The sequence below is a fragment of the Agelaius phoeniceus genome, chromosome 1 (genome assembly GCF_051311805.1).
Source record: "Agelaius phoeniceus isolate bAgePho1 chromosome 1, bAgePho1.hap1, whole genome shotgun sequence".
NCBI lineage: Eukaryota > Metazoa > Chordata > Aves > Passeriformes > Icteridae > Agelaius > Agelaius phoeniceus.
In genome coordinates, this window is record NC_135265.1 from 9,482,460 (window position 1) to 9,507,093 (window position 24,634).

A 24,634-nucleotide genomic window follows, 5' to 3' on the forward strand; every position below is an offset into this window, starting at 1 on the left:
CCTTCTCAGAAAAGGCAACTATATCTAATATCTGTGTCCCTTCAGAAAAGGGATAAAGGGATATATTGAAAAAAGGATTGAGAGAAATATTTTGAAAGACACAGCATCAAACATATCATTACACATCCATACTCTGGACAATTCATTTTATCTAGACTTGTATGTGATAGATCTTGGGAGGAACAGAAACAAAAAAAAAAAAAAAAAGAAAAAAGAAGAAAGCAGGATAAATTTCTTTGACTGTCAATGCAGCCTTCATGTGTCCAGTTCAGTTCACTATCTGCCCTCTTGTACCACACTCTCTATATTTGAATATAACTCTGAACCTTGGGACAGGGGGGGATTACTTTGCTGGATTGTTAAATGATCTAAAACCCAGGGATGCTGTTTCTTTTTGAGAGCATCACAGCCTAATACAGGCTTGAGAATCATTCTCCTAACAAAACCTCGATTTTGATTCTGGCCTGTGAAACCTAAAATTTCAATTATTTTAGCATTGTGTGCGTTTCCTGTTGATGACTCATGTCATTATCATTCCCCTTTCCCCAAAAAAGTCAAGGCCATGAAGAAAGGGAAAGGCAAAGAAAACGTGGCTAACTTTAAATGAAAAATGACTTTTCCTTTTTTAAAAAAATTTCTTTGATTTCTTTGTTTTATTCCCTCTTTAAATTCAAACATTTGCACAGTCTTATCCTACCAAATTGAATGAAAAGCCATCATGGTCTTGTACACATCTCCAGGTCCCCAGCAGACATAAAAATTGCACAGAACCAAAGATCCTGCCTATGCAATACAGCTTGAGAAAATAGTTTTATTTTTATTCTTTCAGCAACCTCCCATCAATGATGAAGCAATCTGAATAGTCCAGAAGCTCCTGAAGGAGGCTGATATCTCCTACATGGCTCCCATTGCCAAGGAAGACATGACAGCATAGGTTTAATGATATTTCTCTGAAATAATGATAATACTGCTCTGCAATCCATGCCAGGAAAGCACAGGTATCTTTGGGGATAATACTGCTTTCCAGAGGGTCAGGGAAATTTGAAGACCATGTTTAGGTTACTCAGCTGGGGAATGTTTTCCTATACAAAACCACAAAAGACCACTGAGTGGGACTGCATGAGTATGACAGTTTAGAGCCTTTATTTCTAGAAGTTTTATGAAACCAGCACCCTGGTCTTCACAAACAGGAGATACACAAAGAAAGGCTGTGATTCTTTAGACTGATTTGGAAGAGTATCTTCTCTGCATGATGACATCATGGTAGCTTCCCAAAGAATTTAAAGAATTTAAAATTTCCTGGATGACTCCAAGGAAATCAGTGTGTGTTCTGAATAGGATATATTTGCAAACTGTGTACCTGAAATCACCTGAGAGCTACTGGTATAAAAGCACCCAATTTTTGTTTTTTCTCAGGCTGTTAGAGTTTTACTGGCCTTGCAGTTCAGACAACTGCAGTTCTCGAAGTGATGGTTTATCACATTGACCTACCTGCCACAAAAAAAATGGTTTCAACCAGTGCTGGTTTCTAAAATGCATTTCCCACATTTCAGCTGTGCCTGCATGTAATGTTTTACAAGTACATGAGTACATGGCAAGTATGAATCTGGAAGAGGAAAGATTTCTTAAAGGAGTAACCGGAGAGATAAAAAATAACAAGCAAAACAAACTTCACCTTTGCCATGTTTTGTTCAACTTAACTAACTCTAATACATGCTCATGAGGGCACAGCTGCTCCTTAATATGAATTGGCACAGAAAATTCCCCACTAGCACAGTGAGAGCCACAGAGCACAGTATGGGTTACAAATAAACCATAGCAACAACTGAATTAACCTGAAAGGCCACGCAGAACCACGTGAAAATCCATCGTGTATTTTGCCTTTGTCCAACCCACCCAAAGCCTGACCAGCTTCCAGCAGATGCCAGTGCTCTTAAAGATAACTGCCACAAATGTTTCCTTTTTCACTCCCAGCATTTATAGTTGCCTGGGGCCCAAAGTAGGCAAAAAATGCAGTCCCAAGACAGCTGTAGTTTCTCAGGAAAGCTATACATTAAGGCTGTGTAGTCCACTATTTTATTGCCCTGCAGGAGTGAAAATGGAAGATCATTTCTGCTAGAAATAAGAATTCCCAGCAGCCAGTAGGACTCAGAGAGCACTTCCAGCCTGGAGAGAAACAAAATAGCCACTAGTTTATGTCTAAAAATGTTATTCTACCCCACTGCAAAGACTAGTATTGCTTCTCCCTAAATCTGTGTAACTGCATTCATGGTAACAGAGTTTCTAAAAGCAGTCAGTGAAATGGGAAAAAAAATCCTAAAACTTCTAAAACCCCCAAATACTTTCTTTTTTTCTCCAAAGAAGGCGGACGTACACCAGAGGTGATGCAAGGATAAAGGAAGTATTTACCAAAGATGGCCATCAGTGACAAACTTTTTCTTATAACATCATCTATCATGACAGTCAAAATTGCCAGTCATTACCCCCTCCTGATTTGAAAACTAAACTCACTGCTTTTCACTCTCTCTCCACTGAAAAAAAAATTAAATCCCTCATCAGCTCTGCTGGGAAGACCAAATGCAAATTTAGTGCACAAGTGTTAAAAAAGAATCTATAAAGAACAAAGTTGCTACTAAGTCACAGTAGGTTATTAAGAGCCAAATCTTTGGTAATACAGAGAAACCAAATTAAGCTATGGGAACAAATAGTATGTATGAGTTTCCTCGTGTCTCTGAATACATTTTTTCTATCACACATCACAAAAGTCTTCAAGGATTAAAAAATGGTCAATATTTCTACACTTTCACTGTGCTGGTGTCACAGGAGATGCTGGACAAACTAACAGGGATTTAATACTTGATACTGATGGTCAGACATACAGAGACCTCACATTTTGGAGAGGACAGCAACAGGAGCAAAAATGAACAATTTTTCTTGGGCTCTCCTGTGTCTCCCTGCACAGCTGTGTACAGCTGGATCAGGGCTGTGCCCTGAGAGTGCTTGGCCAGAAGAGACCTGCAGCCCTTTCCACTGTCCCTGACCTGTCCCATGGCACCAGTTCCACTAAACTCCCTGCAGCAGCAACAGCAAGGGGTTCATGTGTGTGTTCATTCAAATAAAAGGATTTCCCTGGCCATTACTGAGGTTCCTGCATTTTCTTTTCCCAACCCATACAAGCACAGGGGGTCACCACTCTCCCTTGGACCTCTCCACCAAGCACCAGTTGGTCTGCAAGATGCACCACAGGAACAGCACATGAGGACAAGTTCTAAGTAAGCCCATTTCTTAAATGTTCACACTCATATTTGGATTATTTTAAAACCTGAGGCATGAAGATACAGGCATCTTCTAAAACATTATTAGCTCTTTTATCACAGAATTTTTTTTCTCATGTGGCTCCTTTCGTTTTTGAGATTCCTGCTAACAACTTGTGCATCAACAACATTCTGCAGAAAGTGTTGCTTGTTGCAGTTCTATTCTGCTGATAGCTTTTCTTCTATTACTCTTTTATTTTACATACTTAATGTAACTGAAAATCTTTTTGTCCTGGTGGCCAAAGACAGAATAAAAGTTTCACGCTTTCTTCAGTCTCTCATTTGATATATATTTTTTTTTCTTTTCTATACTACTTCTTGTTACTGTTTTAGAAGAAATAATCTGTCTTTTCAATCTCTCTTCATATGAATTTTCCATGCCCTTAATCATTCTTGTCACCTTTTCCTTGCTCCCTCCATTTCTGCACTGTCCCTTTGGCAATGGAGTGACCAGCACTCACAGAAGCCTCGAGCATCGATTTATCCTTCATTAACTTCTAAAGCCCCCAAAGAAGCAAACAGAATTCTTAGTTAACAATGCCTGCAGAGCAATTGGGTTGACTCAGACCTCCAAAAAGAAGCTGAAATTTGGAAGAGCTTGCTAGGCAACCCTTATAAGGGTTGTTAAGTTATGTTTTAATTCACAAGTGCTTTCCAGTGAGGTTAACTAGGAACTGCAGTTCTTTATTTTGTTCTTGGGGGTCACAATACACAGAATTTACATGCTCAAATTCTCATGTTGCTATACATACTGTTACCACACAGTACAGAGGGAGATGTATGAAATAATTTTCCTATAAAAGATAAATTTATATGTGTACATTGTTTTGCTTCCAAAAATACATTCAGCTCCATCACATTTCTCCTTCTATTTGATATAAATGGCCAGCCACTAGCACCTTGTGCTGTGACCCACTGCAGCAAAACCTCTTCCAGCAAATCACTCCATTTGAGGCATTTTTCTTTCCCAGAAAGTCAGAATGAACTCCACTTGAGAAGCTGAAAAAAGGTAAAACCAAGTTTCTTTTCCCCACACTGTCAGAAATGCACCAACATAGTGAATTTTACCTTTTCATCTTTCACTTGTTCTTTTCTTAGCAGTGAGGAAGATCAGTATGTCTCCAACATGGGAATATTCTTCCCAATACACTTCTGGAGACCAGAGTGGTGTAGAGAGCAGCAGTACCAGAAAATGGGGGGTGCTGGTCCTTAGGGCTGCAGTGCAGCCCACCTCAAACCAGGCACCTCTGCTGCTGTCAGTGGGACCAGGGACAAGCCTCCAACCAGCATGGAGGCTCCTCGGCTCCCCAAGCCAGGCAGCACTTGATGAGGGGAAAAAGAGTGATTATTGGCATGTAATCCCAATACCAAAAGTGAGTTTTATCAGGATAATGTTGAGCTGTTCTCACTTTGGAGAGCAGGATCAGCCCTTTCTGAGATATCTTGAGTGGCTGCCAGAACGTGGTTCTGCAAAACAACAGCCATCCTATATAAAAGGAAAATGCTGGAATCATCAAGAAGCCTGCAACTATGTCAGCTAGGCAGGAAAACAGAAAAATAAAAACTGCACTGAAATTCAACAGGGTTTTATCTGTATGAAAGATTAAAAATTAAAAAAAAAAAAAAACTATTGCCCTGGTCAAAATCTGTGCTTGTTCAGAATGCAGTCATCCCAAACAACCATCAATAAAACATCACTCGTTTGTCTTTAGCAAGAAGTACAGAAACTGGTCAACAAAGCTAGAGAAAACCTCATGGATTTTCTCCTTTGGATAAGCCACTTACACTAAATTTGATTTTCTCCCATTCAAAAGCTATTGTCTCTCATCCTCCAAATTAATTTTGTTTCTTTGAGGGATTTAACTCTTAGGAACATCCTTTTACAGTCTCCCTTCTTCAGTCTCGGTTTGGTTGTTTGCTAAGAATACAAGTGATAAAAACTGAAAGCTGCAAACCTGAACTGGAAGGAGAAGAGCTGCAGGAATGCCCCAACTGAATTTAAGTACAGGGGCAACACTGACAGCTTAGAACATGTCACAGCAAAAAAACCACAGAGCAAAGAAGTTAGGTGAGCTGTCTCAGTCCTTTATCATGCTTTGCTGGTGTACATTAAATCACTCAGATTGTTCTTTTCTAGTGGTTTAAAGAACTGTAAAAATTTAGATCTCTGTTGTGCATGAAATTACAAGAGAATGAAAATATCTTGCATAGAAGGCCCCCATCCCTGGAGCCAGAGCTTTTTCTCTGCTGAGAGAGATGAAACTGGACCTCTTGTCCAGCCAATACAAATCACATCCTCAATGTGTGACTTGTTGTAGCTGAGCACACAGGCCTCCCATGGATCTCCTTGCCCTCACATGTCACACACACTCACGAGGCTGTTTGGGATGACAACTCTCACTTGTGCCTTTAAGAAGGCTGGAGCAGCACAGCCCTAGGAGAGCTCCAGCCTGCTCAACCCAAACTTGTCTTATAGCTTATACCACAATAGAACAAGCAAAACTATCAGTCCACACTGAATATTCCACTTGGCAACATCCCTTCAAGAGTCCCTACAGGGCTACAGGCAGAGGAAAGAAAAGGATTTGAGACTTTTTGTCCATCTGTCCCAGAAAGCAGCCAAGTCTGTATGGGCTTGCGAGGTGAAACCTCAGGTGGCTGCAGTCAGCCTCAAACCCTTTCCAATGGTGAAGTACAAACACACAGTGCAGGAGGGACAGAGATCTTGGAGGTAAGATGGTGGTGGTTTGGGCAGGACCCAGCCCTGCTCTGCCCACAGGGCCAAGCACAGCACAGCTTCCCTGCTGAGAAGGAGAAAGGAAACGACACAGCATTCCTGTCCCTGTTCCCTTTGCCAGCCCACCCTGTGAGACTGGTGTGCAGGAGGAACAGATGTACCAACAAGAAAGCAGGAGGAAGAATGCTTTTATATACCTTACAGACTCCAGAGAATAAACTGCAACCTGTTCCTGCTCACAGGCAACATGGTCCTACAAGAACTGACAAACATCATCTACCACAGTTCCTTATTTACACAAAATTATTTCTATTCCCTTTCAGAGGCCCTGGTATAATATTTATCCTGAAAAAAAAAAAAAAAAAAACCCAAAACTTTCCAGTTAAAAACTTTTAAAAATGTATTTTTTCCTTCTAGTGCAGCACTCTGGAGGAAAATGAAAGGATCAGCAAGCCAGATTGCAGTGTTAGCTGCTGAGCATTCAGAGAACACACAATAGAAGAATGTGTCAAATCTGAAACGTGATAACAGAGATGCTGCAAAAGAAAAAGGAAAATCCTAAAACAGAAAAAAGGGTAGAAGTGTGTAGGAAAGACAGGGCTGATTATCCTCTACATTACATGGGGAAAAAAAAAAAAAAAGCCATTGAAGACAGTATAGTTATTCCAGAAAGAAATCGGGACACTTGAGATGATGTACGGCCTGGGACTGCAAATCAAATACTCTCCAGCCCATTAGGCAAGGCTGTGGTTATCTTTGGCTTCTTTATAACATACAGGCTCTAGGACATAATCAATTTACCAGGGGGAGACAATCCATTGTACTTATCCAGAACCAGCCCACGCTCAGCTGGCAAACAGCCTGTGGCACCACAGGGATGGGTGAAAGGAACTCAGAATCAGGAGCAGAATGCTCAGGAGCTGGATCCTCAGGAGCAGGAGCCTGGACCTTGGTGGTCCAGGACAGGAAGTTAGGGCAGATAAAACAGAAGGAATTCTCACCCTCTAAAACCAGGTGGCCACAGCCAAATTATTAATAAAACTGTCTAGTGAGTGAATTTTTCTTTGTGCTTACTTAGCTAAGAAACTGGGGAAGGTTGGGTGGCATGACCTGAAATGGTGCCAGGACCATTCAAAATATTTACTGGTTTAATTTACCAGGCGAGATGCAGCCTGCAAGTCCAGAGCACCTCCAGCACATTTTCTAAGAAATGCCTGTTTGGGTAAGGACTCTGGATTTCCCAGTAATTAAAATGAGTCACTAACTTAATTTTGCCTCCTACTATTTTTACTTAGCATTTTCTTACATCCTAGATACACAGAAATTGTCCTGCGGGATGCCTGGGGCACGTTTGTCCTTGTTTCACTAAACACCAGGCTCAAGCATTGTACTTTTGAAAAATAAACAAAGTTGGCTAAGAGGAGAGGGTAAGCATCACTTTCTCTCTGCCACTTTGAATGAGTCCTATGCAGAAGAATGGACAACTACTTGGAAAAGATAATTTTTTAATGAAAATGTAGACCTGCATGGCACCATCTCATCCAAGCACTCCAGGATTTGCATATATGCTCATTTTCCTTCCACACCTGCCAAAAGCCCTTTCTCTCACCTGCTCCCTCTAATGTAAGGAGTATTTTACTCCAAGGTGTTTCTGCACTGCCACTGCTGCAGCTGGTGCACTTAAGGGCTAGTCCATTTGTCCAACACAGAGTAATTCACAGAAGTTATTCATGTAGACAGGAAAAGGCTGGAGGAGAGCCATCAGTGAAAAGGCCAGCAAGTCTCTTTCCTATGGCCTGCGTGGTGCCCCAGGGCTGCCCCTCGGCTGGGCTGGGTGTGCTGGAGCAGAGGGGCAGAGCAGGGACAGCAGGTGACAGGACAGCCCTGCTCCTCAAGACACACACACAGCCTCAAAAAAAGACTTCCAGAAGTGCCCTCTGAAATCTCTGCCATCAAGCTCCAGCCCTTAAGATGGACATTTCTCACTAAGCAGTATTTTGAAGTTGATTTTAAATGCTGTGTTAGCATATATAGCCCTATTTATTTGTATCCTGATTTACTGACCAAGCAAGTTTGATAAATTTCTGCTAATTATAAATTCATACAGTATTTTGGAATGCCATTTAGAGCACTGCTACCATTTAACTCAATTTTATGACTACCAAAGGAAGCAAGGTTAGGGAAAAGCAGAGTTGACTGCACCACAGTATAGCTCTGAACACTAATCAGATAAAAAATTGACTAAAAGTTAAATCCAGATTTGTACACATCCTGTTTTGCTTCATTCTGATTTGACTTGTCTGACTTCAAGGAAGTGTTTAAACATAAGGCAAACTCTTCTTCTAATCACCTTGAAACACTCCCCCCTTCTTCTTCTCCTCTCCCAGAATCGCTATGTGTGACTACTGTGAATTCTGTGTAGTCACACATACTTTGTACACTGTGAAAACTGTCTCACCTTAAAGTACAGTGGTTTATGCAACTACTGTACGTACAAAGTATCTGCAGGTGCCTGAGAATTTATCCTGAGACAAAATGCCAATCAAAGAGAGACAAAATTGTTCACATAATATACAATAAGCAGACTTATATGGACAAGAGCAACTCTTCTAATTCATATATAATGCCATATATGCTTTATCACAAAAAATTACAGCTTGTCCTGTAGCTTTACATAGTCATGAGATGATCTCTTTTTGCCTCTTTAAATAAGGACACAGGAAAAGAAAAGATTAAAAATGCATTATGCCCTTTGTTTTCCCAGTAGAGAACACAAGCAAGCCCTTCACAGCATTCTGCCTTAAGGCAAAATTTTCATCTATCCAAAATCCTTACAAAATGTATTCCTTCTGAAATGTTTACTAAATACTCATGTACTGAATAACCTCAGCCTCAGTGATATCTTTTGTGCTTAAGTGTAGGAGGGTCCTTGAAAATTACGTGATATAAAGGTAGAAGGTAATACTTTATGGTACAAATTATCCTCAGTTTACCAGCTTCCCTTGGTACTAAAGGTGATGTTAATTGGAGTATTACTGAAAACATGATAAATAAGAACAGCAAAATTTTCCTTTCCCCCTCCCCCCCCATTGCACTTAGTCCACAAATTTCCACTTTCTAAGGAGTTGATATACAGTATTACTATAACATTAAGGTCTAATATTATAATAACAAGTTTGCTGTTGAAATTCAGTCTAGAGTGTAAAATATTAAGCCATATTAGAGGTAATGAGTTATCTGTATTTAAACACACAACCCATGCATGATGGTTAAGTAGAGGGTTTGTTTCCAGCAGATTCTTTCAGCTGGAGCATTTAAAATATTTGCAGCAAAATATTTATTGTAATTGTTGCAAATAGTGTGTTCTTAACATCTCTAATAAAAAATACCAGCGGGATCAAATCGGTAAGAGCACGGAGAAGTTCCTAGGAGCTTTGAATCCAGAAGGATAATGTAATTAATAAGACTGTATTTGACAAAGGAATATATAATTTATACATAATGCAATACATGCAATAATGTAGAATTTAACATATAATTTACAATTATATGCCTGCCAAATCAAGTTAATTGGACAAGTTCTTAAAACAGCTGATGACGTAATCCATCTGCATGTAACCTTGAATACTTCAGGCAGTTTAAGAAAGAACTTCATTGTAAACTGTTTGGTCTTTTCCTCCTCACTTTTCCAAGGAAGTTCTTTTGAGATGAAGGAAAATTAAGAAGAATGTTATGGATATAAAATATTAAAAGGCAAGCTTGCCGAAGCCAGCTTCAGAGCATTTTAACTTTTGCCTTTTAATTCCATTATGGGCAAGGCTTTGCTGAGCATTATCAGTGATGCAGAAGACCATGCTCATAGGAAAGTTCTGCAGTGTAAAGTACAAAATATGTTGATGATTTAACGTGCACACCTCCAGCGCTCCCCACACAGGGGTCAAAAGCCAGGGTTCAGCTGGACTCACAAATACATCACCCTGAATCAAACAGAGCATCCCTAAATCGTAGCAGTCACTACCACACACTCATTACATTAATAAATTGCTCACTAATGGGAGTGGTGACAAGTAAGATGTGCACTTAGTGGCCCTGTTTGCTGCCTGCTCCTGATGCCTGAATGCCCGTTTTTCTCTGGGTTATGTTCTAAAGTCTTCGAAGTGCATGAAGAAAATCTGCTCAGTGTTGTGAAATAAATCAAAGAGCGTCTGCTGAAAATTCCTAAAACGCTTCTGCCCTAATCTCCTGGACCAGAGAGTGGGCTTGCAGAATGCTAAACTTGCTTTTCAAAGAAGATCAAAGCAATGCCAGCAACAATTAAAAGCAGGGGTGCAGGTGCGCGCATGCGCGGGGGCTCCGCGGAGGCACCAAGAGCCTCTTTTTAGCCATCCCTGAATGCTAACACTGACTTATCTAATCATTCCACGTGTGCTTTGAAAGGACAGGAGATGTGTTTGTGAGAGACACAAAAACTGCCCGCCTTTAGGGATAAAACGTAACATTTTACAAGACACACTATTTCCATTAATTTTGAAAAGCTCCTCGGCTACTGTCTAATTAAACCAGCCTGTAATTTTGTTGTTCAGTGATTCAAAGATAAATGAAGTTTCAATTGTGTATCTATCCTTCCTCCTGTTACTAAGTCTTTCAATAGGGTTTCCCTACCTCAACACTTTGAGGGCCAGCTGCTTGCCTTACCCCAACACCTGAAAAACCAGGTTTGGCAGCTTATCAGGAGCACTGCAGCAATTTAATTTGCCTGCTTCAACTTTTAGCCAGTACTGGTTGTCCTGCCCTCCTCACACAGTTACACAAGAAATAGTTGTGTTAGTAGCTAAGTGTAAGGAGTGCTCGTGCCTGAGGGAGGTGATGTTACATGACAAGTGCTACGCCTCCAGAATGGGGGGAGACTTAGCAGCCAACCTGCTGTTTCCCTGATAATATGGTTTGTCTGTTTTCCCCTTCTCAAGATGGCATTTCACTGCACAAACCAGAAAGGGAACGAAAAACCCCCAAGCGCCGCCAATAAACAGCCATGGGAAAAAACTCTTCCAAGTTCACAGGATAAGTAAGGAAGGAGTAAAACCCTGAATGAACTCCCCTGGCTAAACTGGGTTAGGATGAAAAATGCTTCTAGAAATGCTGAAAATTTAGGTCAGTCTTGTTTATGTGAAGATATAAACAACTGACATTTTGAGAAGCATGTGAATCGAAGTGATATTTCTGTGTTCTCTCTGAATCACATTGGGCCACCAGGCCCTTTTATACCAACCAATTTCTCCCCCTCCAAATAAAAAAAATGAATCTGAATTGTCATGTCAGCTGAAAGCAGCAACACATTGGAGTACCGTGCTTCAAAGCCTAGTGGTAGCAGGCCTGATATATTTCATATTTTTAAAAAACATCGAGCTAACTGAGTGGCTACTTGGGAAACATATAACAGAGGAGAACCAAGTAGGTACAGTTTTGAAAGCTGCCTGCCTCTTTCCTACCCCCATATTACACAGGTTACATTATTCCCCTACAAGTATCAAGAGAAGATGAGAAAAAAGATAGCAGATGCCCTTCTGAGACCTAATTGATGTTATCCAAAACATGCATCACAGCAGATATCCATTACACTTAACACAGCTCAACGTAAGGTGATTCTGACAATGTGAATAGGGCTCAACCCTTCAAATCCACGTGAATAGTTTATTATATACAGACCCAGGCACAGTGATTCATTTTGATAAAATGCTACCTAGCAGCATCAAAACTGCCTGAGCAGTCTGACTGCCTATACTAGGACTTTCTACTGCTGCCATTGAAACAAATGGCAGAATTCCCATTTACTTCCATGGGTGGAGAGCCAAGCTCTTAGAAACCTTTGTTTTTAAGGAAAAACATTCTTCCTCCCACTCATGAGTACAGTTCTCCTGAAAACCCAATGGAACTGTTTAAGAAGTCAGGTGGTTAGGACCAGGCCCAGAGGTCAGGAACAAAGAATATTAATACAGTCTTGCTATTGAAAAACTGAGCAGCAACCTCAAAGCATTGTTGTTGTTTTCAAAACAGAAAATGTCACTCTTAGATTTAAACATGAAGATTTTAAAATATATATAAATCTGTGAAGAAAAAAGGAAGCACATATTTCATTTAATGTCTGGATTACAGATCCTTATTAAACAAACCGAGCTCATTATAAAATCAATATCAACCACTACACTCCCAGGAGAAATGGCAAAAAAGGTCACTCCAAGAAATTCAAACAATTTTCCTGCTGGAAGGGCACGATTTTAATTACAGATACTATTAATTAGAGCTGTCAGTAGGAAGATTGTCCTGTTAATTATCAGAAATTCAGTTTCAAGTGTGGTTTTGGAACCTGGAGGGCTTTTCAAAAAAATTAAGAATTCCTGTATTCACAATTAACGGAAGAAAAAGCCTACCTATTGCTCCTGTGCTTTAAATAAGCCAACAGCAAGTCACCTATCAAAATCAAACAAAAATATTTATGGGCACAGTCTCACTGGCCAACAAAACTGATAAACTGCTGTTTTGTTCACACTTAATCCCAGAGAACACTCCTTTTTTTTTTGTCTACAGGAAATGCTCTTGCTCTCACTCTGTCTTGCTTTGGAAGTCATTAAATGCAAAGATGTGACCCAATGATTTTTTTTTTAAAGTAAACATTTCTTTAAAAGTGAAAACCAAAACCATTCCTGAAGATACTAACTGTTACAGAAACATTCATATTTATTATTCTGTACTTAATTCTCTCTAGACCCAGTCTGTGGAAATATACTTAATGCATTACATCTTTAATATCTAAGAGGTACAGATAGACCCAAACTTTGTGAGGAAATATGAGTTTATCCCCATAATACTCTCAGCTGCCAATTTAAATCTATCTCAGCTCCAGGATACAGAAAGGCCAGAATGTCTGATCCTAAGCAGAACAAGAAAGTAAAATAAAACTTGACAAAAAAGTGCTGTTAGCGAGGCCGTATGGGTGCACAATAGACAGAGATACTACAGAGACAATGTTTACACATTCTCAGATTCTTTTTCCTGGTCACACTCCAAATATTTTGGGTGGCAGACCAGGGCTGTCTGGTATATGACCATAACACATGCACTACCACACCAATAACACACCAAGAAATAAGTGCCATTTGATCTAAAACAAACTTCAGGAAGATGCAGTGTCTCTCCACCCAATACTTTTGAAACTGAAAGAGAAAGCTGGAGGTTTCTGATTTATTTCCGAGAAGCTGAGTACAGTCCTCCAGCATTACTGGGTACACATCTGCTATCATTGTTCTCCTAGAACCAGTCCTGGTTTACCTCCCATCTATCAGCATTAGATTTCATTTTATCTGAATAATGGCAGAAGGTGGCAACAGATCGGGTCAAAGGCTCTTTTCATATCAGACCTTGAAGAAGTCGATTACTCAAAAAGAGAGACATCTTCAGATAACCGTGCAATCCATTCCTCATAAATGTTAAAGATTTTTCGTTATTAATAGTGGCAGGGGTGACAGATTATGGATATTAATGTTATTTTTCTGAGAATTTCAATGGCAAGGGCTGGATTTTTTTTTTAATGCTTCTAATTAGGCACGAATTTACAGCAGCTACCAGAATAGCCAAGATTAATACCCAGTAGTAAAAAGCTGCTACACCGAATCCGCGGGACTATGAATGGAACGGGGGCGGGGGGGGAAGCGTCGGAAACAAACCCACCCCCGCGACTCCCAAGGCGAGAAGGGCCCCCCCGGGGGTCTGCGGGGCAGCGGGGCAGGGCCGGGGGAGGAGAGCTCGGTCCTTACCTGGTAAGCAGCGGGCGCATCGGAGCCGGCGTCAGCCCCCAGGGCCGAGAGCTTCTCCTTCAGGCGGTGGTGGGCGCGGTGGCGGAGGCAGTAGGCGACCCCCGACGCCGCCAGGACCCCGGCGATGCAGGCGAGGGAGAGGAGGGTGAGGAGGAGGAATTTCGCGGACTGTGCCTCTTCCCCGCGCTGCGCGAGCGGCGGGACGTTGCTTTTCTGCAGGGAAGGAGAGAGAGGCAGCGCCTGAGTTGCGCGGTCGCGGAGCAGCGCGGAGGGGGGATCCCGTCGGGGGGAACACCCGGCAGCCCTAACTTTCGGCCGGGGAGGGAGGCAAACGGAGGGACAGGGACAGGGACAGGACCGCTGCCGTGCCCCGCTCCGTGCCCTCCCCTCCGGCAGCTCGCACTTAACGACCGAGAGGCGGACCCGCGGGATGCGCGCAAGCACCGCGGAGCGCCCGCGGCTCCGCGCCCCGCTCGCACCGCACCGAGGGCCAGCGGCTGCGAGGGGCGCAGCAAGGGAAAATCCGGTATTGTTTTTTTTTTTTTTTCTTAGTGAAAAATAAAACACAGGAAAAAAAAAAAAAGTAGGTGGTGATCCTTCCTTTTGTCTGTTGTAGAGGGAAGCGGCTTAAAAAAACCCCGATAGTTCCAAACTCCTCCAGATTACTATTATTTTTGCAGCAATAGGAGAGAATCCTTCTAGTGCATTTCACTTGTCTCCATGTGCTAAAAAGTTGTACAATAATTTCCCCTCATTAGCTTCATTATAACCTATATTAGCAACAATTAAAAACGCAACATGAAAATGAAAAGACCAGGCGCGCAAATTGCAGCAAGACTCATTTGGCCTGCATTCCCCCTTTCACAATTACCAGGGAAATGAATTGAAAAGCACGCCCCTGCCTCAGTCCTGGTTGCTACAAGACGAGAACAATTAGCAAACTCCTTTCCACCACCTAATTTCGCGTGGTAACAAAATGGATTTTTCCCCATGAATGCCTAGCCGGCCTATTCATTATCTCTCCTCTATTAGTAATTTTCTGCTCCGTATTCAGCTAGCCAGCTCTTAATTTCCTCCTGTCTTGCAGTGTACACAGTGGCTCTTATGTCAGGCCCGGTCCATTTTTATCTTGTAATCATAAAGGCCACCAAAGCAATTATCGCTGGTCTTGACTGTAAAAGCTTGTCATTAATTAGCCTCCTTGCCTTCAGTGCTGCGGATTAGCCGGGGCTGAGGCTGAGTTAATGGAAATGCAGGTTCAGTCAGACTCCCGGATTTTCCTGCCTGGATGCGCCGCGCGGAGGAGGATCGCGGGTCCGTGCGCCCCGGCGGGGGGCGGGCACAGGGCTCGCCGCGGCCACCGGCCATGTGCCGTCCGTCCGTCCGTCCGTCCGCGCAGCCACCGCCGCGCCCGCCGCCTCCCCTCCCCTGCACGGCCCCTCCTCCAAATCCCAACAGCCACCAGGAGGAGGGGGCTGCACCCCCACCCCACCCCGCCCCGGCCGCGGGGGGATCCGGGGCCGCCTCCTCGCCACCGCCCCCGCGGCCCCAGCCGGGCACCTGCCCCGGCTGCCCCCGGGGAGCGCGCCCTCGGCCCGCAGCGGGCGGGGGGCAGCGGGAGGGGCAGCACCGACGGCAGCCGCCTGGGCCCCGGGGGGGTAAAGGGCTGCTGCGTTCTGCCGTTAGCATCTCCCTGAAAGGCCCCGTCCCCCCGGGGCCAAGGGTCGCAATCTGCATCTCAATAGGCGGCTCCCGCCGAAGTGCCGGCGCCCCCTCGCCGAGCGCTGCGCCCCGGGACGTTAATCCTTGTCGCCGCGGTGTTTGCCCCCCATCAGCCGGGCAGGGACAAGCCCCGCACCCCCGGAGTCCCCCGCGGGCCGGCCCCGCTCATCGGGCGGCCCCCGGCTGGGCTCCGGGGCACCGACGGGAGGAAAGAGGCTGGGGGGCAGCTTCGGGCACTGCTCCTGAGCCTTACTTCTCTGCCATCTCTACCACGGTTTTAAACGATTTCTTTTCTCCGGGTGCCGTGTGACAGAACCGCACCAAGCACACGGGGAAAGGGCTATGCGAGAGAAACGATGACAATGATGCTGACAGAGTGCTGTCAAAAGCTCTGAGTAAACATGCAGAAGAGAAAGGGCGGCAGGCTCTTTCTCCCGCTGGAGTTAGAGCTATTTTAGATGTTGCTTCCAACTTCGCCAGGCAGTTTTCCCCGCAAATCCGGGGCTGCCCTCCCGGAGCTAGCTGCCCTTGACAAAAGAATTGCTCGAAGAGTCCCCCCTACATATTCTCAGCGTACAGCTGTACTCGGGAGCCTGAAGCACGGGGAAGAGTTAGAAACCTTCCGTGGGGCGTTCGGCGTTGTACCCCTCGGCAGGCGTCTGCCCTGGGGGAGTGTGTGTAGCCCTGCCCCTTGTGACAGGCTTCCAGCAAGCGAGGGCTTGCAAAGCCCCCGCACGTCCAGGGGGAGCGGCGCCCACGCCTGCCCCGACCCCCGTGCCCCGGGAGGAGCTGGAGGCCCCGCGGCCGGAGGGCAGGGCCAAGGGCAAGGGGCACGGCCGCTCCCCGCTGCCCGGCGGCGCCCGCCACGTCGGATCCGCCGAAGGGGAAGGGAGAGGGGCTCTGCCGCGGAGCCGCCGGCCCTTCTCCCATCCCTGTCCTCCCTCCCGCCTCACGGGGAGCAGCTCCAGAGCCGCTGCCGTCGGGGCCCGGAAGACTGCGCTCTCCCCTGCCTGCCTGCGGGGGGCTGGTGCTCCGGGCCACCTCGGCCAGCCCCCACGCCGCCCCCGGGGGGAACCAGCGGCTGATGCCCCCACGCCGTCCCGCAGGAAGCGCCGGGTGCGGCCGGCGGCAAAGCCCCATCGCCCGGCTCCCGCTCCAACTCCGCGCCGCGCATCGGCGGCGTCCCTGGACTCCGGGCTGGGGACACCCGGAACCGCAGAGGGTAGCCCGGTCCCCCAAGTACGTCCCATCAGGACACAGCCCCCACTGTCCCCAAGGCAGCTGGAGGAACCCGCTGCCCTTTCATCCTGCTCGATGACCAAACATCACATTATGAAACGGGTAAAAATTAATCCGACGTGTTAGTTACCAGCTCCTTCCTCCTCCCACCTCTCCCCCCAGCCGCCCCCGCTGCCTCTAACCAAGAGCACAGATTTCCCCACCTCGCCTAACCCCCTGATTCTTCCCTGCAATAAGGCCCCAGCCTGAAACGGAGCCCAGGGTTAATTAGAGGCGTCCTGTCAGCCTTGACTTGAAATTGAAAGAAAAGTGTTTAAATATTTATGAATTTGACATTTACAGTCGGATGTCTTTTAAAGCAGAACACCTCTCCCTGTGCTGGTTGGGGCTGCCGTGGTGCGTGTGCCATGGTGCGTGTGCCTGGGGTGGAAGGGGAACAATAGCTATTGCATAACAAGAAAAACAAATTACCTCCCCACCCAAGGCTTAACAAATAAATAGACCACATAAATTACACGCAATTAAATATTAAACTCAGCTACATGTAAGTATGCATTTTTTAAACTGCACATAACAGAATATATTGACATTCCTCTGAATGATTTTCTCCTTCGAAAAGTGTGGAGTATCAATGAAGTCCCAATGAAGGAAAAACAACTAATTCCTAAATGAATGGCTTAGAAAGTGAATCTGAATGAAGAGGCTTTGGAGGTGTTCATCCAGCCTTGCTTTGAAACAGCCCGACTTGCTTAAATGCTAGAAAGCAAAGAACAACAGCACACCTAACACACACAGTGTTTACTTGAAGCACACTGTTTCTGTGAGGGTCTGTGGGTTTTTTAAGAGGAAAGAAAATTCTTAGCGTCTGATCTCATGTAGGCTTTCCCGGTCCCTCGACAGAACACATTTTATATACACCCAAAAGTGAGTCATTAACTAGAGCAGCCATAACACTGGAGTCACAAATCACTGTTCTAATCAAAGAGCAGCGTCCCGTTCCGCGGTGTCATCCCATGATGCAGCAGAACAGTCGACATTTCAAACGAATTCCAGGCAAATGTCAGTAAATATTTAATGTACGCTTTCATGTAAATAAGTTCTCACACCTAAGCTGGAAGTGTTGGAGAAAGTCTTTGTAAGAGCAGAGAGGAGCTCCCCATGCAGTGATGTTGGAGCTCACCATCCAGATGCCTCAGCAGAATTACACTTCATTATTTATTTTAGGACATAGGGCATGATTCTGGTCCTTGCAAAATTCTAACTGAAGTTGAGGTTTTGTTTTGCTTCATAAATTTAAAAAGATTTCAAACCCAATTTGCCAGTTACTGCACCTGGCCACTCTTCCAGTTAGCAATGGAAAAAATCACTACAATTAATTTTTAAACAACTCAACATTATCATTTTTTCACAGTTTTTGCATGCTTCGATTTTTACATTTATATTACACAGCTTTGTTTCTGAACAATAATAAAAAATGGAAGATTTCTTAGTAAATATGGGCAAAAAGAGGAACTTCAGAATATGATTTGTTTCAAAATATTAGAACGTTAAGAAACTCAAGAGGTGCTATTTTTAATTTGGAATTCACTATAGAATCTAATAAATGAGAGAAGTGAGGCGGAAATAATCATGTATTAATTCTGTGCATTACAAAATCTTTTCAGAAGCTATTATCAGAGCAAGAGGCATTGTGGTTTGGATTCAGGGTGGGAGAAATCCTTTGTGCAACTGAAAGCTATTGTTCCTCTGTGCAGATGAAATTGTACTTGCAAATATGCCATTCAAGGAGGGAAAAAAGTACCTAGGCAGAAAAAAGAATTCTACAAGAAAATCATTAGTCTTAAAAATAAACTTCTCTAAAATAAGTTTTGGTTCATTGTTTGTTTGTTTTCTAAGGAATATCCTGTGCTAACAGTTGCAGCCACTGACATTACACGAAAGTATAAAGGATATGCGTATTATTTCCTTATATAGAAAGCGTGAAGAAAGGGATGGATGTGTGTGGGTGTGTATATATATAATGTGTCTGTGTGTGTCTTCATATGTATGTATACACACATCCCTGTATGTCTGCTCATTTATATAAATCTAAACTTAAATTCACTTCTAGTAATTTCCCTCTCCCAGAGGTTATCTGAGACACAGGTTGATACACTCTGCTGGTTAAGTTTTGATAGGTTACTAGAAAACCAGAGAAACACTTTACGTCAGGAGGAGGCTGGCTACCATAATCTGTCCCCAGAAAAGCTACAGAGAAGATTTTTTTACCTTTCATAAAGTAAGAAAACAAAACGGAAGGGACAGCAGCATCTCCCCCAGCTTTGGTAGCTGTGCCTCCTCCCCTCCTGTGCTGCCAGTCAGGTTAGGCTGGGGCAGCAGGGCCTGGGGATGTTCACCTTTTGTGCGTGTAACACCCCTTGTGTTCAGCACGGCACTCCCAAGCTGTTTGGACCAGGCTACTTGTTGGTGTTTTAAATACTATCTTTGGAGTTACTGAGAGATTTCTAGGGCTGCTACCTTCTGACTCCCTGCTCACACCCCCTCCTTCTCTCCCCGGAAAGCTCACCTGATGCCAGGATCACTTTCAGCAAATGTCAGTTCATCACCTGAAACGAGGTCAATTTAATGCTTTTACTCGGGAGGATGAAATCGGATGGGAAGGTACTTTTTGCTTCTTTTAGGGGTTGGAAAGATTAGACAAATCGACAAACACAAAAGGCAGATGGATTTCTGGGAACTGCAGCTTATTCAAATCACTGAGAAAGGTCACTGCAAAAGCCACAGATCTATTCATCTGTAGGGGTACAATGATCTTTCCACAACCTTCAACACCACAAAGCACTCTGGAGCGTCTCTATACCTTTTAGTAGGATTAATACCATGAACAATGACTGAATACAATCAAGAATTCACTGAGTTCAAAGATCCCTTGATCAATGGTAGATATTTTCTTCTGGCTTCCTAAAGGCAAACAGAAGTGAAGTTTCTGGTTAGAGTTACAAGAAATAAGAGCTATTATTCTGAATCCCACTACAAGGTGGTATTGAAATGCCAGAATGTCCAAGCACCCTGAAGAAGTTTGTGGCATGGAAGGAGTAAGGTTGTGAAAGAGGAAATTCAATGAGCTTCAAGATGTTCATGAGCATCTGGGTATTTTTTAAAGTCAGCAGTTAGGTACAGAGTAAAGCACAAAAGCCTACAGCATCACTGAGACGGTGCAGGGATAAGACACAACTCAGGAAACCGGACAGCCACATCCATGCCTGTGGAAGAGGTAGGTGAGTCGGAGACGGAGGAGCACGGCCCATCCTGTCCGAAGCCGCACAGTGCACCTCTGAGGTGGCAGCAAGAAGAGGAGGGCGCGGAGACGGCGAAGAAACGACGGTGAAGAAACTTCGATCCCCGTCTCTAAGGACTCGGGGGCAGTTAGGGCAAAGCAGCAGAGTGGGTGCACCAGGAAGCAGGTTTTCCTCCGCAGCCCAGGCTTTGTTAGCCGGAGTAAAACCGCGAAAGAGAGGGACTCGGCAGGTCTAAGTCACAGAGTGTCAGAGCCCGAGCCAAGAGGTCGGTCAGCGATAGCCGAGTTTAATCAAATATCTTCAGCTAGCAAGGGAAACACGAGCCGCAGCGCCAGCGCTGATCTAATGCTGATGCTGAAGGCACATAATTCAGGGATTAGATAAGGCGCCCTTACAGCCAAGTGCCAGCAAACGAGCCAGCTCTCGGTTATGCTGGCAAGCGCCGGCGGGTCCGTCGGCGGAGCAGCCGCCCCGTCTCGCAGGGAGCCGGGCCGGGTCCCTCGGCCGTCCCCACCCGGGGGACGGGGTTCCGCGGCCGCACGCCCGCAGCCCCCGCGGGGTCCCGTCCTCGAGCCCCGAGCCGGGAACACTCTCATCCTCGCCCCGCCGGGCCCGCTGCCCGCTCCGCCCGCGCCTGTTCGACGGCCCCGCGCCGGGGGCATCCCCGGGGCTGCGCTGGGCCGGGGGCACGCAGGGAGGCAAAGAGAGCCCTCCGTCCGCCCGCGCTGCTCCGCGGACACCGGCCCGGCCCCGGCCGGCGGCAGCGGCTGCCCCATCCATCCCGGCCGCCCCCGCTGCCCACGCCGCGCACAAGGCTCTCCCGAGTCCCCGCCGGGCCGCCTCGAGAGCCGCGGGCGCTCCCCCCAGCCCGTCCCCCGCCGCATGTACCTGCTGCCGGCGTGCCGGGACGGGCCCCTCTCTGCGAGGGGTCGGCGCACCTCGGCGGGCTCTAGCAATCCTCCTCCGGTGCCAAAACTTCCCCCTCTCCCCCCCGCCCCTCCTCAGCGCAGACAAAGGCGGCGGCCAGCACAATCGCCCCTCGCAGCCCGCAGCCGCCTCCCAGCGCGGTGCGGCGGGGGCAGGCGGCGGCCCCGGGCGGCCCGGTGGTCCCCGCGGGGCGCGGGCGGAGGATGCCGGCGCGCCCCGGCGCTGCCCTCCTTATATCGGGCTGCTCGCAGCCCCTGCCGGCTGCCGCACATGGCCCATCCACCGGTTGCTATAGCGATGCCTCCCCTCCACATGTTGCTGGCAGCAATTGGCTAAGGAGGTCTGGGCTGTGCAGAAACCCTTCGCCGGAGTGCGGCGATGAATGGACACGGGCTGTGTCACTCATTTGGAAAAGCTGTTTGGGGTTTCTGTTGTGGATGTGCGTTTTTTTTTTTTTCCCTTTGGTTGATTTTTTACGCGTACCCTCCCCCATCTTTTTCTTTTTATTTTCCTTTTTTTTTTTTTCTTGGTGTCTCTCTTGCAAGATGGAAGTGGAGGGTAGAACAATGACAGAAAGCCAAAAATAAAATCAAACAAGGACAGCAAGGAAAAGCTACAAATCATTTGCATCACAATACGGCAAAGGAGCCCATAACGCTTCTTCCTGAAAAGACTTTCCTCAAAAAAAGAAAAAAATCTACACATTGCCAAGCAAAGAAGATCCAAACTTTCTCCCCTCTCGTCCTCGTTCTCCAAATGACACAAGAAATTAGGAGGGAGGAGTGTGTTCCGACCAGCCCCGGGACAGTAACGAAGTCCGTCCAGCTCGATAAACAGCGACAGGCACTGCTCGGGCGAGCGGGGCCGTGCCGTGCCCGGCGCTGCGCACCCCTAACTCCCAGGCAGAGCCACGCTCCCGGGGCAGCACCGACCCTTGTAACGAAAGGGACCCTGCAGTCTTCCCCATCTCCTCAAATTCCCGCATGCCGCCGGCAAACACGCTGCTGCCCCCCCTCACCAGCATCTGCCCACCAAGTGCCCCGGCTGCGGGAGCGGGACAGGAGCGGCGGGGAGCGGCAGGGAGGCTGCCGGGCGGGGGTGGCAGGTCCCTTCCATCTCCCTTCCCCCGCCGGTGGACAGCCCTCCCGCTTCCCTGTCCCCATTGTTTCCCGCTGTCACTGCGGCTGGGGACGGCAGCCAGGGCAGAGCCGGCTCTCCTCTGTCCGTGGAGGGGGCAGTCCTTTCCCTTTCCCCTTCCTCTTCCCTTTTCCCTTTCCCTTCCTCTTCTCCTCCCCAGCCGTCCCGCCCCCACGCCACGGCGGCCGCTGTGCCCCGGCCTGCCCCGGCCCGAGCGGCGGCGGCTGCTCCCGGGCAGAACCGTCCCGAGCCGGGCACTGCTCACCCGTCCCTTCGGCAGGGACCCCAGCCGGGCACTGCACACCCCTCCCGTCGGCAGGGACCCCAGCCGGGCACTGCACACCCCTCCCGTCGGCAGGGACCCCAGCCGGGCACTGCACACCCCTCCCGTCGGCAGGGACCCCAGCCGGGCACTGCTCACCCGTCCCCTCGGCAGGGACCCCAGCCGGGCACTGCACACCCGTCCCCTCGGCAGGGACCCGACCCTTCCCCAGCCACGTCCCCCGCGGTGGGACGGTGCGGAGGAGGCAGTGTGAGGGACGGGACGGCATGGCATGGCATGGCATGGCATGGCATGGCATGGCATGGCATGGCATGGCATGGCATGGCATGGCATGGCATGGCATGGCATGGCATGGCATGGCCACCCGTACCCCACACCCCTGCTGTCCCGGTCACTGTCGCTGCCCGGCCCCGGCGGGCTTTGCCTTCCCGGCTGGCCCTGGCTCCCCGCGGCTGGCCCGGGGACACCGCATTAGCGCCGTGTAGCAATTCCTTTGCCCCCTTTTCCTCCTTCCAGCACCCCTCGGCAGCCGGCACCTGGGTAAGGGACATGCACCTGTGCGGGGTGCCAAGGAAGGGCAAGGGCCGCCTGAGTTCCCAGAGCATCCCCGCCCCGCCCCAGAGCGACACTTCACTTAAACTTGCAGGACAGCACCGAAATGTCATCACCATCCCCCTGTACACCGTCGTTCTGCCGGGTCCTGAAAGTGCAGAGTGGTTGTGCCATGGGCTCACCCCTACTAACATCTCACCCACACCTAGCCTTCCCATTCCAGGACGAGGAAGATGCTCTTTGCATCGCCACCATTTCTGAAAAGAAGGTTTCCAGGCAGGAGAGGTACTCCTCACCTGGCTGCTGCTCATGCAAAATCCTTCACAGTCCCACAGATTCACACAAATTTGGCTTCTCCAAACATTTCCTCAGCCACGTTTGTATTGCTCGGTGTGAAAGCATTGCTTTGTCAGTCTGTCATGCTGAGAGGACCCTCTCAGTCTGATGTTCTCCTGCCCCCGGAAGAGCCAGAGCATACATAAGCTGCTCACTAACCTGAATTGCTTAAGTTGAAAGATAAATGAACCCACCAAGTGATTTCATTAAAAGGACACGTGTGTTTGCATATTGATCCTTCTAATGAACTGTCTGAAACTGATAAATACTTCCATTAGCTTTGTAGTTTGTATTTAGTATTTGAAAATATAGTCGTTAACATTTCCTGGAAAAATCTTGGATCTTTTCAGAACTGTCAGGTGCTGAATGGGTTGAACATGGATTTGACTGGCCAGGTGTCAAGAGACAGCAAAATACTAGTTAAATACTAGGGCTTTTTTTTTTAACAGTGAGATTTTGAGAAATTTGTGGTGAAATTTAAAAAACTTTTCACGTTTATGTAATTTTCATTGCTTTTATCCCATTCTAAATATGACCTTTAAAGTAATCATAGATACTTGTGAGGGTTATGTCACAGGGAGAAATTATTTAAACATAGATTGTTTAATGTGTTATTCATTAAAAATGTAGACAGTGTTGAGACAGAGAAGAAATAATTTTCAATTGTTTACTCATTTTAAATTTAAAATCTGTTTTAAAGTATCTATAGAATTGTTTGTCACGTATCTGTGAATTGACTTACTGATAAATTTTCTTATATGATTTAATTAATTAAAAAATGGGAAAACAAAAAACCTCTGTCATCAGCAGCATTTCATTATAAAATTTCTAGAAAGTTTCATGTCTTTTTCTCAGAAAAAAAAGTTGACATTGAAAGTATAAATGACTTTGAGACAGTTTCTTTGGGTTTAGCGCATCTAAAAATACCGGTATTTTGAAGATTCACATTAACATTCATCCAAATTCAAGAGCTGTGTTTGAACTATGCCTAAACTCAAAATATTCTAAATCTTGCAATTTCAGTGAGAATGATGCTGAAACATATTCCCATTTTTGCACAGAACAAAACTCTTGCCTGAGAACCACCAGTGTTAGTCAGGACTCCCTAAAAATGTGTTCTTCATAACTGGGCACAGAAAGCCACACTGACCATTTTGCCTTGATTTCTGACTACAGATCTATCTGCACTTCTAGGTTTAGCCACTTCATTCTGCAAAGCATGCACAATGCACAGCATGAAATAGATTTTCATTCTTTTAAAGCATGTATGATAAAGC

The 24,634-nt window shown here is 46.4% G+C and overlaps 1 protein-coding gene and 1 long non-coding RNA gene across 2 annotated transcripts in view; both read right to left on the reverse strand.

Moving 5' to 3' along the window:
- The window catches only part of PTPRN2 (protein tyrosine phosphatase receptor type N2), a 635,649-nt gene that overhangs the window by 92,271 nt on the left and 518,744 nt on the right, over positions 1-24,634 (reverse strand). Inside the window, exon 13 of the mRNA XM_077191900.1 lies at positions 13,863-14,075. Within this exon, the coding sequence (XP_077048015.1) occupies positions 13,863-14,075 (213 nt within the window). The remainder of the gene's footprint in view (positions 1-13,862; positions 14,076-24,634) is intronic.
- On the reverse strand, positions 17,335-21,107 carry LOC143696223 (uncharacterized). The gene is made up of 2 exons (XR_013185656.1): positions 21,011-21,107; positions 17,335-20,476 (listed from the first exon to the last, which is right to left on the reverse strand). It is a non-coding gene; the product is annotated as an uncharacterized LOC143696223 (long non-coding RNA).